Source organism: Paramisgurnus dabryanus, chromosome 11 (genome assembly GCF_030506205.2).
Source record: "Paramisgurnus dabryanus chromosome 11, PD_genome_1.1, whole genome shotgun sequence".
In the NCBI taxonomy this organism is placed as follows: Eukaryota; Metazoa; Chordata; class Actinopteri; order Cypriniformes; family Cobitidae; genus Paramisgurnus; species Paramisgurnus dabryanus.
In genome coordinates this window covers 25,531,826-25,544,417 of record NC_133347.1, presented here as the reverse complement: position 1 = coordinate 25,544,417, position 12,592 = coordinate 25,531,826, and the positions used below count along the sequence as shown (strand labels likewise).

The following is a 12,592-nucleotide window of genomic DNA, read 5'->3' as shown; positions in this document are numbered from 1 at the left end:
TAAAAATATAATGGAAATGCAATTACAGTTAATGTGACTAATATTGAATATGAAATGCAAATGTAAAAATAAAATTTAAATGCATTGTTAAATTATTATAAACATGGTATTTTGCCTGTTAATGCCTGCATTGCAGAAAATGATATGACAACAATAAGGTCTAAATGTAACTGGCCCCTCTAACAGTACAACTGGCCCCTTTTTTATGACTATACATTATACATTTTAAAGACTATCAGACTAACATTTTTCATTAAAATTATATTTAGTTATTTGTAATATTGCATCATTGTAAAGACATCTAAGTAGTTTAAAAGTAGCTAGCTACTTTTTATAGTAACTGGTAGTGTAGCTAACTTTTTCAGATGCGTAGCTTGGCTGTGGTTTAACTACTTTTACTGATAAGTAGCTTGTAGCTTAAATAACTACAGTTTCAAAGTATATAGCTTCCCCAACACTGTAGACAAGCATCATAACCTTGCTGGTCCATGCTGGTTTAGCTGATGGTATTTTTTTAGCAGGGTGTACAAAACCAATAACAAATGAAGAACAATGCAAACAAGGAATGAAATATCACATTTTACATTTCTCACATATTACACATAAAAATTTTTTTATACAGAATGCATGGTTTATGTTTAAATGGCACACATATTAACATTTGCAGTTTAAGTGGAAATTAATGGGGACATTTTGTGCTTTAGCACCTGAGTGTGTTTTGCATTTAAAATAAAAACATTTCTGAAAGCAAAAATACAGATAAATATACATGCTTTCATCAAAATGTATGAAGTTTGCATAAACACAGCCAACATGACAAAAAACAAAACAAAATTGAAAAGGACCAAAATGTCTTAGTGAGCGCATGAGGGTTAAATGTGTTTATCAATGTGTACATTGTACAGTAAAGTCTAGCTACTTTAATCAGAGCTCAATTTACACCATAACCTGTCCCAGAATTCCTCATGCTTCTCAGTGTTTATTGGCCAGTCCAGATAGGTCCTAGTTTTTATTTGCCGGGCCAACCTGTGATGGTAGGATAGCAAGCGAGAGGGGATTTTTTCTAAGAAGACCAGGATAAGAATGTCCCTCTGTTCTACCTGGAGCCGGTAGGTGCCCAGCTGCATCTCCAAAGTACACCAGGTGCTACGGAGGAAGTTACGGCTCACAAGACAAAGAGTTCGGCGGCTTGCATAAATGCTGTTTGTGATGTTTTCCACAATGTCTTGTCCCAACTGAAAGTCCCGACCGTGTAAACAGAGACGTAAGAACGGAGGGCCACGCTGCTCCAAGTTGGGAAGAAGTTTTTCCATGACCCAGCGTTCATCCTTACTGCTGTAGGAAATAAAAACATCGTAGCAGTACTGCCGTTTGGCATCCATACGCAGCGCCTCTCTGAACCAGCCGCTGGCAATGTAATAGAGCGGCATTATGTATTTCCTTACAAACTGATATGACAACGCTACAAACATAAACAAATATAAAAAAGCAGAAGTTGAGGTGAAGAGCACAAATTCAATATCAAATGAACAGTTCTCCTGTGTGTAATGAACAAAGTTCAGATGATCAAATTCATTATTAGTTAAACACTGAAGTTCATCCATGGTGGGGGCAACCACAGAAACCTGAACCTGCCTCTTATTCACCCATGAGATCAGCCAAGCATTATCACAACTGCAGTACAATCGCAACTCCTCGAGTTGGAGATATTTTAAATTAGTGAGATGTTCAACAAAGGTTTGAAGAATTTTTACATCATTACATGGTTTAAAAAACAGAAATGTCAGTGCCTTTAGGTCCTTTGTCAAACTTCCATCCAAAAAGAAAATTCTGCAGTTTTCCAAGATCAGAGTTCGTAATTTTGTCAAGTTGTGAAACATTATTGGCACATTTGGCTGCTTTGACAAATCAATGTTTACCAGATTTAGGGTTTTTAAATGAACAAGCTGATTTATTACTGCTAAGTCACCAATGTTGTCTGAAAACGTTGATGTGAATTCCAGACTAACAACTGATTTTACATATTTCCCAATAAACTCCTTTCCACAGATGACATATTCTGCATTTATTTGAAGTGTAACTACAGATGTCAAGAGTGGACTGTCACAATCCTCAACTGTCACATATTGACCTTTGATTTGGAGGTCAAGACTCTGATTCAGTGTTATATTACCAATGATCAAGTGCATTGGTCTCAAGCCTGAACTAATAGACACCTGACTCAGATTATACGGGACGTTTCCGAATATATCAGATAAATGCAGCTTGACCTGTGACATGTTAGGTGAAAACTTTAAATCTCCCAGAAGAAGTGTTCGAAGGTTAATAAGATGTCCAAATGAATTTGATTTAATTTGAATGATAGGGTTTTCTTGAAGATTTAGGACCATCAGTTCATACAGACCAATGAATGTGTCTTGATAAATGTAAGATAACTTGTTCTTAAAGAGGTCTAACTCTATTAGTTTGCCTAATCCACTGAAAGCAAAATCTTCTATGCTGGAAATATTACTTGAAACTAATCCCAAAAACTCAAGATTTGTGAAACACATGAACTGGTGAGAAATGATCTTATTTATATAAGCTGCGTGTATACGCAAAAAAGACAGCTGTTTGACTAACTGCGGATTGGACAAACAAAGAGATTTAAAATCATTTGAACTGAGCACTTGTTCACTTACACAGATTGTTAAGAGATTGCTGAAAAATTGAAAGAGCACATTTATATCTAAAGATAAAATTGTATAAACATATGTTCCTTGATGGAGAGAAATGTCTACAATCTCCTTACAGTCTTCAGTGATATTTGTAGAAATAGCTGGCAAGTTAATAGTCTGGAAAGAAACATATATAGATTTAATAGAATATAACTTTGCTGCGTAACACAACTCATCAATGTTAAGTACATCCACATTAAAATTCAAGCTATTGATTTGATTTACTCCAGTCATAGAAAGATCTCTGAGAAAATCTGATCTGAAACCACATAGCAGTTCAGATAAATTTCCCAAAACATTCAAAGCCCCTTCATCTATGTGCTTTAATGATCCTAACCTCAAATAGACGTCTTCAATATTGTGTACAGTAGATATGTAACTGTTTGAGGTGTTGTAAAGGGAGCAGTTTGGGAACTGAAGACTAGTTAAAAGTTGCTCATCGAGATAAAACACTTTCAATGATTTTAAATTTCCCAGTCGACACAGAATCTCAGACAGATCTTTTAAACACAAATTGCCTATGTATAATATCTCTAACTGAGGTAATGTATCAAAAACATTTGGTGCCATTAATGACAAACTATACCGTGAAAGAAACAATGTTTTAAGTGAAGGAAGACCACTGAAATCAACAGCTGCTTCACAACAGATTTCTCCCAAGATGAAAGACAACTCCAATGACCTTAAATTTAACAATCCAGTAAAAGCTTTTGGAGGGATCTTGGAAAAACATCCAACAATTTTAAGGAATTCCAGAGAAGAGAAGCGTGAAAATGAGCCTGGAGCCAATACACCAACATACTTCATATCACGATCCATATCAATGCAGAGGTTCAGTAAATTTGATGAAAGTCCACGGAGATCCTCTTTAATATCAGTGACCTTAGTGCAGGATGCAGTGTTTGGTTTTCCATTACATGATGTGTCAAAAGGAAATTCTTCCACATCATCGTAAAAGATACATTTCTCAGCAAGCCAAGAAAATACACATGAAGTCCTTAGAAACAATAAGAAGAAAGTGAACGGATAAATCATCTTCAATTCCTGGATAATTTTCTCCAGCTCAAGTTTAATCTTCTATTGTGATTCTGTTGTCTCGTCTCAGTGTTGCCTATTTGTATCTGAATGTCAGTGTAAGAATATTTATATTAACTTTATTTACGTAACTTCCTTTATTTGTAACAAGACAGCATATATGTGAGTTTTTTTCTCAGATGCCTTATCATCTTGAACAAAATGTTAACCCTTTGCGGTCTGAGGAGGTTTTGGGGCCTGGAGAAGTTTTGACCTGCCCTGTCACACTACCTGGTTACCTTACAATTTTGAGTTAACTCTACTCAAAAATATTATTTGACACAACAAATATTACACCCCTTTTTTATGTTAATTTATATTTTTAAGTTGGATTAAAAATTTACATTTTTACAATATATCTGTGTGGTTTTTCAGTTCCTTAAAAACATAAATATGGCAAAAGTCTCATTACACTTTATTCACCACAAACTGTGCTACCATAATATGTGAGCAATATGTTGTATTTTTGAGAGAATAATGTGTAGTTATTCAAAAAGCAACAAAATTTAAGTCACTGAAACAAAGCCAAAAAAAAAACCCTTACTAAAAATGTTTTCACAAGACTTTGAGGAACTGTTTTATACTGCACAACAACATATTGATATATTGAGCGCTCTCTTAACACTGGAACCCATCGTACTGTTAAAGGAATATTCCATTTTCTTAAAAGAAAAATCCAGATAATTTACTCACCACCATGTCGTCCAAAATGTTGATGTCTTTCTTTGTTCAGTCGAGAAGAAATAATGTTTTTTGAGGAAAACATTGCAGGATTTTCTCATTTTAATGGACTTTAATAGACACCAACAATTAACACTTAACTCAACACGTAACAGTTTTTTTCAACGGAGTTTCAAAGGACTATAAACGATCCCAAATGAGGCATAAGGGTCTTATCTAGCAAAACGTTTGTCATTTTTGACAATAAAAATAACAAATACACACTTTTAAGCCACAACTTCTCGTCTAGATCTGGTCCAGCGCGACCTAACGTAAATGCGTAGTGACGTAGGGAGGTCACATGTTACATATATAAAATGCACATTTGTAAACAACAAACTGACACAAAGACATTAATTAGTATCAGTTGACATACAACAATGTAGGAACGGTGCTCTTTCTCAACACTGTAAACACTGGGGCGGAGTTTCGCGTTCGTCCTCTGTGACCTCTTTACGTCATGACGTATTGCGTGGGGTCACGCTGACGCATCACGACCGGATCTGAACGAGACGTTGTGCTTTAAAAGTGTATATTTGTTATTTTTATTGTCAAAAATGACAATCGTTTCGCTAGATAAGACCCTAATGCCTCGTTTGGGATCGTTTATAGTCCTTTGAAACTCCGTTGAAAAAAACTGTTAAGTGTTGAGTTAGGTGTTAATTGTTGGTGTCTATTAAAGTCCATTAAAATTAGAAAAATTCTGCAATGTTTTCCTCAAAAAACATAATTTCTTCTCGACGGAACAAAGAAAGACATCAACATTTTGGATGACATGGTGGTGAGTAATTTATCTGGATTTTTCTTTTAAGAAAATGGAATATTCCTTTAAGTTAATTCAGAGTCAGGTGATGTCACACAGCCCTTTACATGTCATCAGCTTATTGCTTAGTTGATCTGTCACGTGTGCAGCTCAGACATTCACATAACCCACATGTGCGCATCAGAAGGTTTTTACGAAGGCAGATGAAGGTGAGTGGTCGCGCAATTAACGTCTCTCCTTTTGAATCGCGCTCAGGTGCGAATGCACGCTCACACTATAGCCTTCCGCACCTGAGCCCAAGTGAACCACGCCCCAGCCGGGTTGCAGAGGTGGGTTGCAAATGACTTCAAATGTTTTTAAAGTGTAACATATTTTGTCCCATGTGATGTCTTTTGTATTTATAGTGAATGTCTTAACACATTTTGTTTCTTTTTAAATTTTGAATAGCATCATTTCAATTCTTTGCAAACTTGAATTATCAATAACTTCAATTGAGATTTTAGTATATTTAAATATTTCAAAAGACTTTTTAAGATGTAAAATAAATACATATGTGAAGTTCTAGCTAAAAATACCATATAAATAATTTATTGTAGCATGTTAAAATTGCCACTTTGTAGGTGTGAGCAAAAATGTGCCGTTAAATGCAAATGACCTATTTTTTCACATGCTTGAAGAGAATGGTTTACCAAAACTAAGTTACTGAGTTTATCTTTTTCACATTTTCTAGGTTGATAGAAGCACTGGGGACCCAAATATAGCACTTAAACATGAAAAAAAGTCAGACTTTCATGATATGTCCCCTTTAAGGACAGATTTACTAAAAGAAGAAAATTGGCGTGAGAGTGTTATTCCAAACAAGCGCTGATGGGAGAAGAAATATCTGCAGGCGATTTACTATTTAAATAACACAGGCACAATAATGACACAAGAACATTTGCATAATAACCAACGCAATCTACTAAAAGTAGTGCAAATAAGTACAGGGTCGCAAATAAGCAGATCTGATGCTTGTCAGTTGCAGGTAATCCGCTAACACCTGATGCACTTGAGTTCAGCACCACTGACATTGCAGATGAAAATGCGGAGTGTGAAATCCCAGCTAACAAAGTAAAAGTTCACTAAGAAGAACGAGAGGACAAAAGATCTCAAAAAGTTTTGAAATACCTGATGTGACTTATCCACGGGACTCCTTTTTTCTCCAGCAAATTAAACATAGGATGGCTTGGCAAACAATATTTTGAAAAATATAATAATAATAATTTGTTACATTTATATAGCGCTTTTCTCAGTACTCAAAGGGCTTTACATATGAAAGAGGAGATTCTCCTCAACCAACACCAATGTGCAGCATCCACCTGGATAATGTGACGGCAGCCATATTGTGCCAGAATGCCCACCACACACCAGCTTTCATAGTGGAGAGGAGACAGAGTGATGTAGCGAATCAGTTTTTGAAGGGATGATTAGTAGGCCAATGGGCAAGTTTGGCCAGGATGCCGGGGCACACCCCTACTCTATTTCGAAGGACATCCTGGGATTTTTAATGACCACAGAGAGTTGTTCTTCTGGCATTCCAAATAAACTGTGATACGTTTGGGCAAAATCCTCTCCCTTCTACCATGAGCTCTCTGATCCCTGTTATGCATCAACTGCCTCAGCAACAACTGCAGACATTTCAAATGCCAAGTTGTCTAAGACATGCTTTTTCAGTGTTAACACCCTGGGGTCGGCTCTTTATTTTTCAATCACTCCCCAAAGAGACTTAGATAACTCTGCTGATTTTGGACATACAGATATAATTTATACACCATTTAAAAAGTTAAATTGTCTAGTTTTTTTCTGTCCACTCCCAATAAAAACAGCATGTTGTGCTTTTCGCAAAATTAAGAAAATAAACATGATGCCCGTTTTGTTCTCTCTCCCTCAGTGAAGTCCTTTCAGAAACACGTCAGAAAAATTAACTCTAACTTAACGAATATTTCTCATAGAAACAAAAGATAAATGTCTACATAATGCTTGGTATGTCTGCTTTTGGAAGATGTAAGTGAAATCGAAAACAAATATTGTAATTAGTTGTTAACTGTATTAGAAGAGAGAGATGTACCGTCTTTCTTCTGTTGCTTCATTATCTATAATGAGCCACGCCCCGCTCCATTGAAGAGAAGAGCAGAGATCATCCATATTCATTAGTCAACCCCACAGTCAATGGACATTCCGTCTCTGCAGCCATTCACTGCTGTGTTGAGTTTTAATCCGAGTGCTGGAAACATGACAAATACTTGTTTACTCGTGACTGTAACTAAAGTTATCTCCAGACGCGAGTGTGACTCGATCAACGTCCAAACGCACACACAAACACACAAACACACAATGCCTCATATTTGAAGCGCTTTGTGGTATCATCATAAAAGATGCGATTGCACACATCACATACTTGTTTACTCGCGCCTAAATCTCCAGACAGACGCGAGTGTGTGTGTGCTTCGTCAGTGTGACGGGATCGATGTCCGACAACTAAATCCTTATTTACTTGCGGATGTGTGTCAGTTTCTCCAGACGCAAGTGTTTTCTTTGTCTTCCGTCAAACAGTTGACGCGACGGGAACACACATACACAAACACGCGAGTCAGGAAACTCGACGCGCTTTTTGGTATTCTTATAAAATACGCGATTGCAAACAGTACAATCCTTATTTAGTTGCGTCTAAGTGCATATCTCCGAACAGCAAGTTTATTAAACACAGGATCACTCGCATGTGCACACATTCACTGCTTTCATGATCAACACGTGAGGTAATGGCGGCGGCTGTAAACAAACATTGATAAGTTTATCACTCGTGTCCCTGGTTGTGTTTCTACTATAATGATTACAAAAACACAAATAGGAGTCCAGACAACGATAGGCAGTTGTTCTTTTGAGCTTTTTACTGCACAAAAGTAAACCTCTCGCTGGCCAACCAAACACAAACCCTGTGTTGAAGTGTGTTCACTTTACGATGGCCAAACAGTACCTTTACCATGATTAGGCTACTATGGTTTTTAAAGGGTAACTTATACTTGTGATATTAATAGAAAATATTTCAATAGAAATATATATATATATATAAATAATGTGTGTGGGTGTGTGTGTGTGTGTTTACATTATATTGAAAAGTAAACCTTATCATGGTTTTACTACAGAGAAAGTAACATTCCTGTTGAACATCCCCACAAGGCTCATTATGTGGCTCATTATTCAACTCTTTTGTCTCTCAGCTGTCAATCACTGATTATTCAGGAGCTTTCCCGCCTCCACGCATACAGCCTTTCTCAAGCAAAAGTGTCTTAGAAATTGTAAATCAATATCTTGCTTTATGTGAATAAGTAGGCCATATGATTTTCACATCATTTTGAAGAAAAAACTCTAGACTACTAGATCCAGTTTGGAAAGTCTTGGGAAAACATGTTTAGAATGAGTTTTGTGGTGTTATATCAGTGACTTAAAAATTTTGCTTTTTCAAAAACCACGCATAAACATTTTTCTCTCAAAAATACAAACATGTACATACATGTTGATTATATGATATTGTAGCCCAGTTTGTGATGAACACAGTGTTATGAGACTTTTGCCATTAATATGTTTTCAAGCAACTGAAAAAAGCACAAATGTCAGTGCATGTCAAAACTTCCTCAGGGCCCTAAAAACCCCTTAGACCCCAGAGGGTTAAATAATGGCACAAATACCAATAATTTCAAACAAAATTGTAACCCTTTCCCCGCAATTGACGAGCTAACTTGTCAATTAAGAGAAAACGCTTCCTTGCCAATGACGAGATTTTCCAACATTCTGGCCCTTGCTCCGTTGAGACTTGGGACAGAGGATCCTTGGATTAAATTACATAGACGATGGGCTGGTATTAGCTCAGTCTACCCTAGGGGCGCTATGTCACAGGAAAATAGTGATGACAGATGCGTCCCTCATGGGTTGTGGAGCGGTAGTGTACCCTCTATGCAAACTGGGGCATCAGGTTCTCCTTTGGCCCAATGCAGACATTAGGGCTGAACGATTAATCGAAATCGAATCGCAATCGCGATTTGCAACGTTGCGATTAGCAAATCGCAGAAGGCCGCGATGTGGGCGCGATGTTAAACGGATACAGCAAGTTTGTCTGATGGCAAAAGCGTGACTCTCTGTTCTGTGTGACAGTCTCACTAACCAATTGAGTGAGTGCATCTTCAACCGAGTGAGCGTTCTCGCTCCAATCAGCACTGCCATTGTCAATTGTGTAAACGCCCATCTTAAAAAAAACAATAACAAGCGGAACACGCAGAGTGTGCTAATGGCGTCTTCCGAGCCAGATCAAGCTGTAGGTGCCTTAATACCAAAGAAAAACAGCACCTCTGTTATCTGGGATTATTTTGGATTCAAAGTGACAGACACAGAACAAAAAAAGGTACTTTGCAAAACTTGTCGTAGAAGTGTTGCCACATCGCGTGGTAATACAACAAATCTCCACCAACACTTAAAAAAACACCACAGGCGGATTTTTGAGGAGTGCATTGCTAAAAAGTCTACAGAAAGTGCTGCCAGTGACACTCAATCTAGTAGCAAGCATCAGCAGAGTACAATTTCAGAGTTGTTTGCAGCCATTACACCATATGAAAAGACCTCGCGAAGGCATCGGGAGATAACTAACGCCATAACCCACTACCTCGCTAAAGACACAGTGCCTTTTAATGTTGTGACCAAAGAGGGTTTTAAAAACCTCATCCAAACGCTGGATAAAAGATACACAATTCCCTCTCGCACCTATTTTAGCCAAGTTGCCATCCCACAGTTGTATGTTGAATGTAGGAACAAAACTGAGGCGGAATTGATGCACGTGGAATTTTATGCCACCACAACAGACTTGTGGTCAAGCAGGACCACCGAGCCGTATCTTAGTCTCACTGTGCACTTTATCAATGATGACTTTGAGCTAAAGACTCGCTGTCTGCAAACGGCATACTTTCCTGAAGACCACACGGGACAGAATATTGCCCAAGGATTAAAGGAATGTTTATCCAGTTGGCATCTGAACGAAGAGGGACAAACGTGCATAACCACTGATAATGCAGCAAATGTCATTAAAGCTACGGAGTTAAACGAATGGACCAGACTTCAGTGTTTTGGCCACAGGCTGCATCTTGCCATTGGTAAGTAAGCATTTACTTCTTATTATGTATGAATTATATTCGGGCATCTCACCAGTAAAGCCGGTGTCGTAATTAGCAAATCGCTACCACCTGTCCTGCTTTCACGTCGTAGTTCACTGACAAGCAACACAATATCATTTTTTATTATTCAAAATATACAAGTTTTTAATTATTATTTAAAAATTATTAGTAGTACTTTGCGCACGCACGCACACACACAGCTTAAACAACATTTCCTATGTTTACTTTTAGCACTTGCATATATATTTTATTAAATAGGTTTTGTAAGATAATCTTAAAATTATCTTTCTTTTTTTCAGAAAATGCTTTGAAGGATGATGCCAGGGTAAATCGGGCAACAGGACTTTGTAAGCAGCTGGTTGCCCATTTCTCACACAGCTGGAAAAAGAAAAATGCACTGAGTGAAGTGCAAAAACAATTGAATCTGCCAGAGCATTCCTTCGTCACAGAGTGTCCAACAAGATGGGGCTCTAGACAGAAGATGATCGAGAGGGTCTTGGAGCAGAGCAAAGCTTTGTCTCAGGTTCTGTCTGAAGACAGGAAGACGCGTCACTTGGTCCCCACCTGGCAGGACACAGAGGTCCTTGAGTCTATCAATGCTGCCCTACATCCTCTCCAGGTCTGTACAGATGCCCTATCTGGTGAATTGTATGTCAGCGTGTCCTATCTGAAGCCAGTCCTGCACCTTCTGAAAACATCAACCCTAGCTGAAAAAGATGATGACACCGATCTTACGAAGGCCATAAAGTCAAGGGCCCTTGGCTATATGGAGGACAAATATAGTGACCCAGCCACACAGGAACTTCTTGATGTTGCTTCATTCCTTGATCCACGATTCAAAATGGACTACGTGAGACAAGAGAATGTTCCAGAAATCAGATCAAGAGTGAAGTTAGAAATGGAACAGGAAGCACAAAAGGTAACTTGTTTTAATTTTATGTGCAATAACAATAGAATATAATTATAATTAATGTTTTAATAGAAAATATCATAAAATTGCAGCGGATGTCAAGATTAAAATAGCTCTAGATAAATTACACTATATAAATACACTATAATAGCTTGTTATTATAATACATGCAATCTATGCCATTTTCTATATTATAAATTTTTACATTGACAAGCAATTTTTTAAATTGCTTAAATTAGAATGCCCAATTGCTTAAAATTACATTAGATTAAATAGTTATCTGTTTTTCAGGAAAAAAGGGCTCGTCTCAGCACAACAGGTGACGAGCATCAAAGTGCTGCTGCTGAGGCAGAACCATCAACATCCACAGTGAAGAAGAAGGACAAGCAGTCACTGGGCAGCTTTCTCAAGGGCATCACTGTGCCCCATGCTTCCTCTCTGCAGTTGGAGGACTCCTTGGAGGCTGAACTAAACGGCTACCTCATGACTCCTGCTATTGATGGAGAGCAAGATCCTTTGGCTTGGTGGAAGGTACATAGGGTTAACTTTCCAAGGCTGAGCAAACTGGCTCGCAAATACCTATGTATACCTGCCACAAGTTCTCCATCGGAGAGACTCTTTAGCACTAGTGGAAACGTTGTGACATGTGAGCGCTCATGTCTGAAACCGGCAAAGGTAGACATGTTAGTGTTTTTGGCCAAAAATTTGTAAAGGCTGTAGTACTACTGACCAAGTGTTTGTAAGACTTCAGTTGGAGTCAAGATATGTTCAGTTCTGCACTTTATTTTGTAATGCAACTTACTGGCAGCCTTTACTCTATAAAGAAAAATGTTATGTTCAAAGTACACTTAATATTTGTACTTCAATGTGTGCTGTGCAATATTTAAAATGCTGGTTATCAGTCTTACCAATTAGTTGATTGTGAATTTTTTTTGCACTAAGCTTTTGAGATGTTTACAAAAGGAGCATGTTTACAAAAATGTAACAATTTATTTTTGTTCTTACTAAAGAATAGTGAGTCTGTTTATTTAATTATTTGATGTTTAAAAAGAAATTCTGTAATAAATGCTGAAACCAGTTAATATATTTTCTTTTTCTTGAATAAGAATGCGTACTTACTGGGGCAGCACTGACTGCATTTTAACAGCAATAAACTAACCATCCATTTGAAAGAAATGCATACTGCATCTGCTTGCTTTCAAGGTAGTGG

At 37.5% G+C, this 12,592-nt stretch overlaps 2 protein-coding genes across 2 annotated transcripts; one reads left to right on the top strand and one right to left on the bottom strand.

The window, feature by feature from the left end:
* Positions 1-920: 920 nt before the first annotated feature.
* LOC135730099 (uncharacterized) lies at positions 921-3,768 on the bottom strand. The gene has a single exon (XM_065247973.2). It carries the CDS (start codon positions 3,750-3,752, stop codon positions 921-923), a length of 2,832 nt encoding a protein of 943 aa, XP_065104045.1. The 5' UTR covers positions 3,753-3,768.
* A 7,508-nt stretch (positions 3,769-11,276) lies between these two features.
* On the top strand, positions 11,277-12,334 carry LOC135730097 (uncharacterized). The gene is made up of 2 exons (XM_065247972.2): positions 11,277-11,391; positions 11,674-12,334. Exons 1-2 carry the CDS (start codon positions 11,314-11,316, stop codon positions 12,091-12,093), a joined length of 498 nt encoding a protein of 165 aa, XP_065104044.2. The 5' UTR covers positions 11,277-11,313; the 3' UTR covers positions 12,094-12,334.
* The last annotated feature ends 258 nt before the right edge of the window (positions 12,335-12,592 follow it).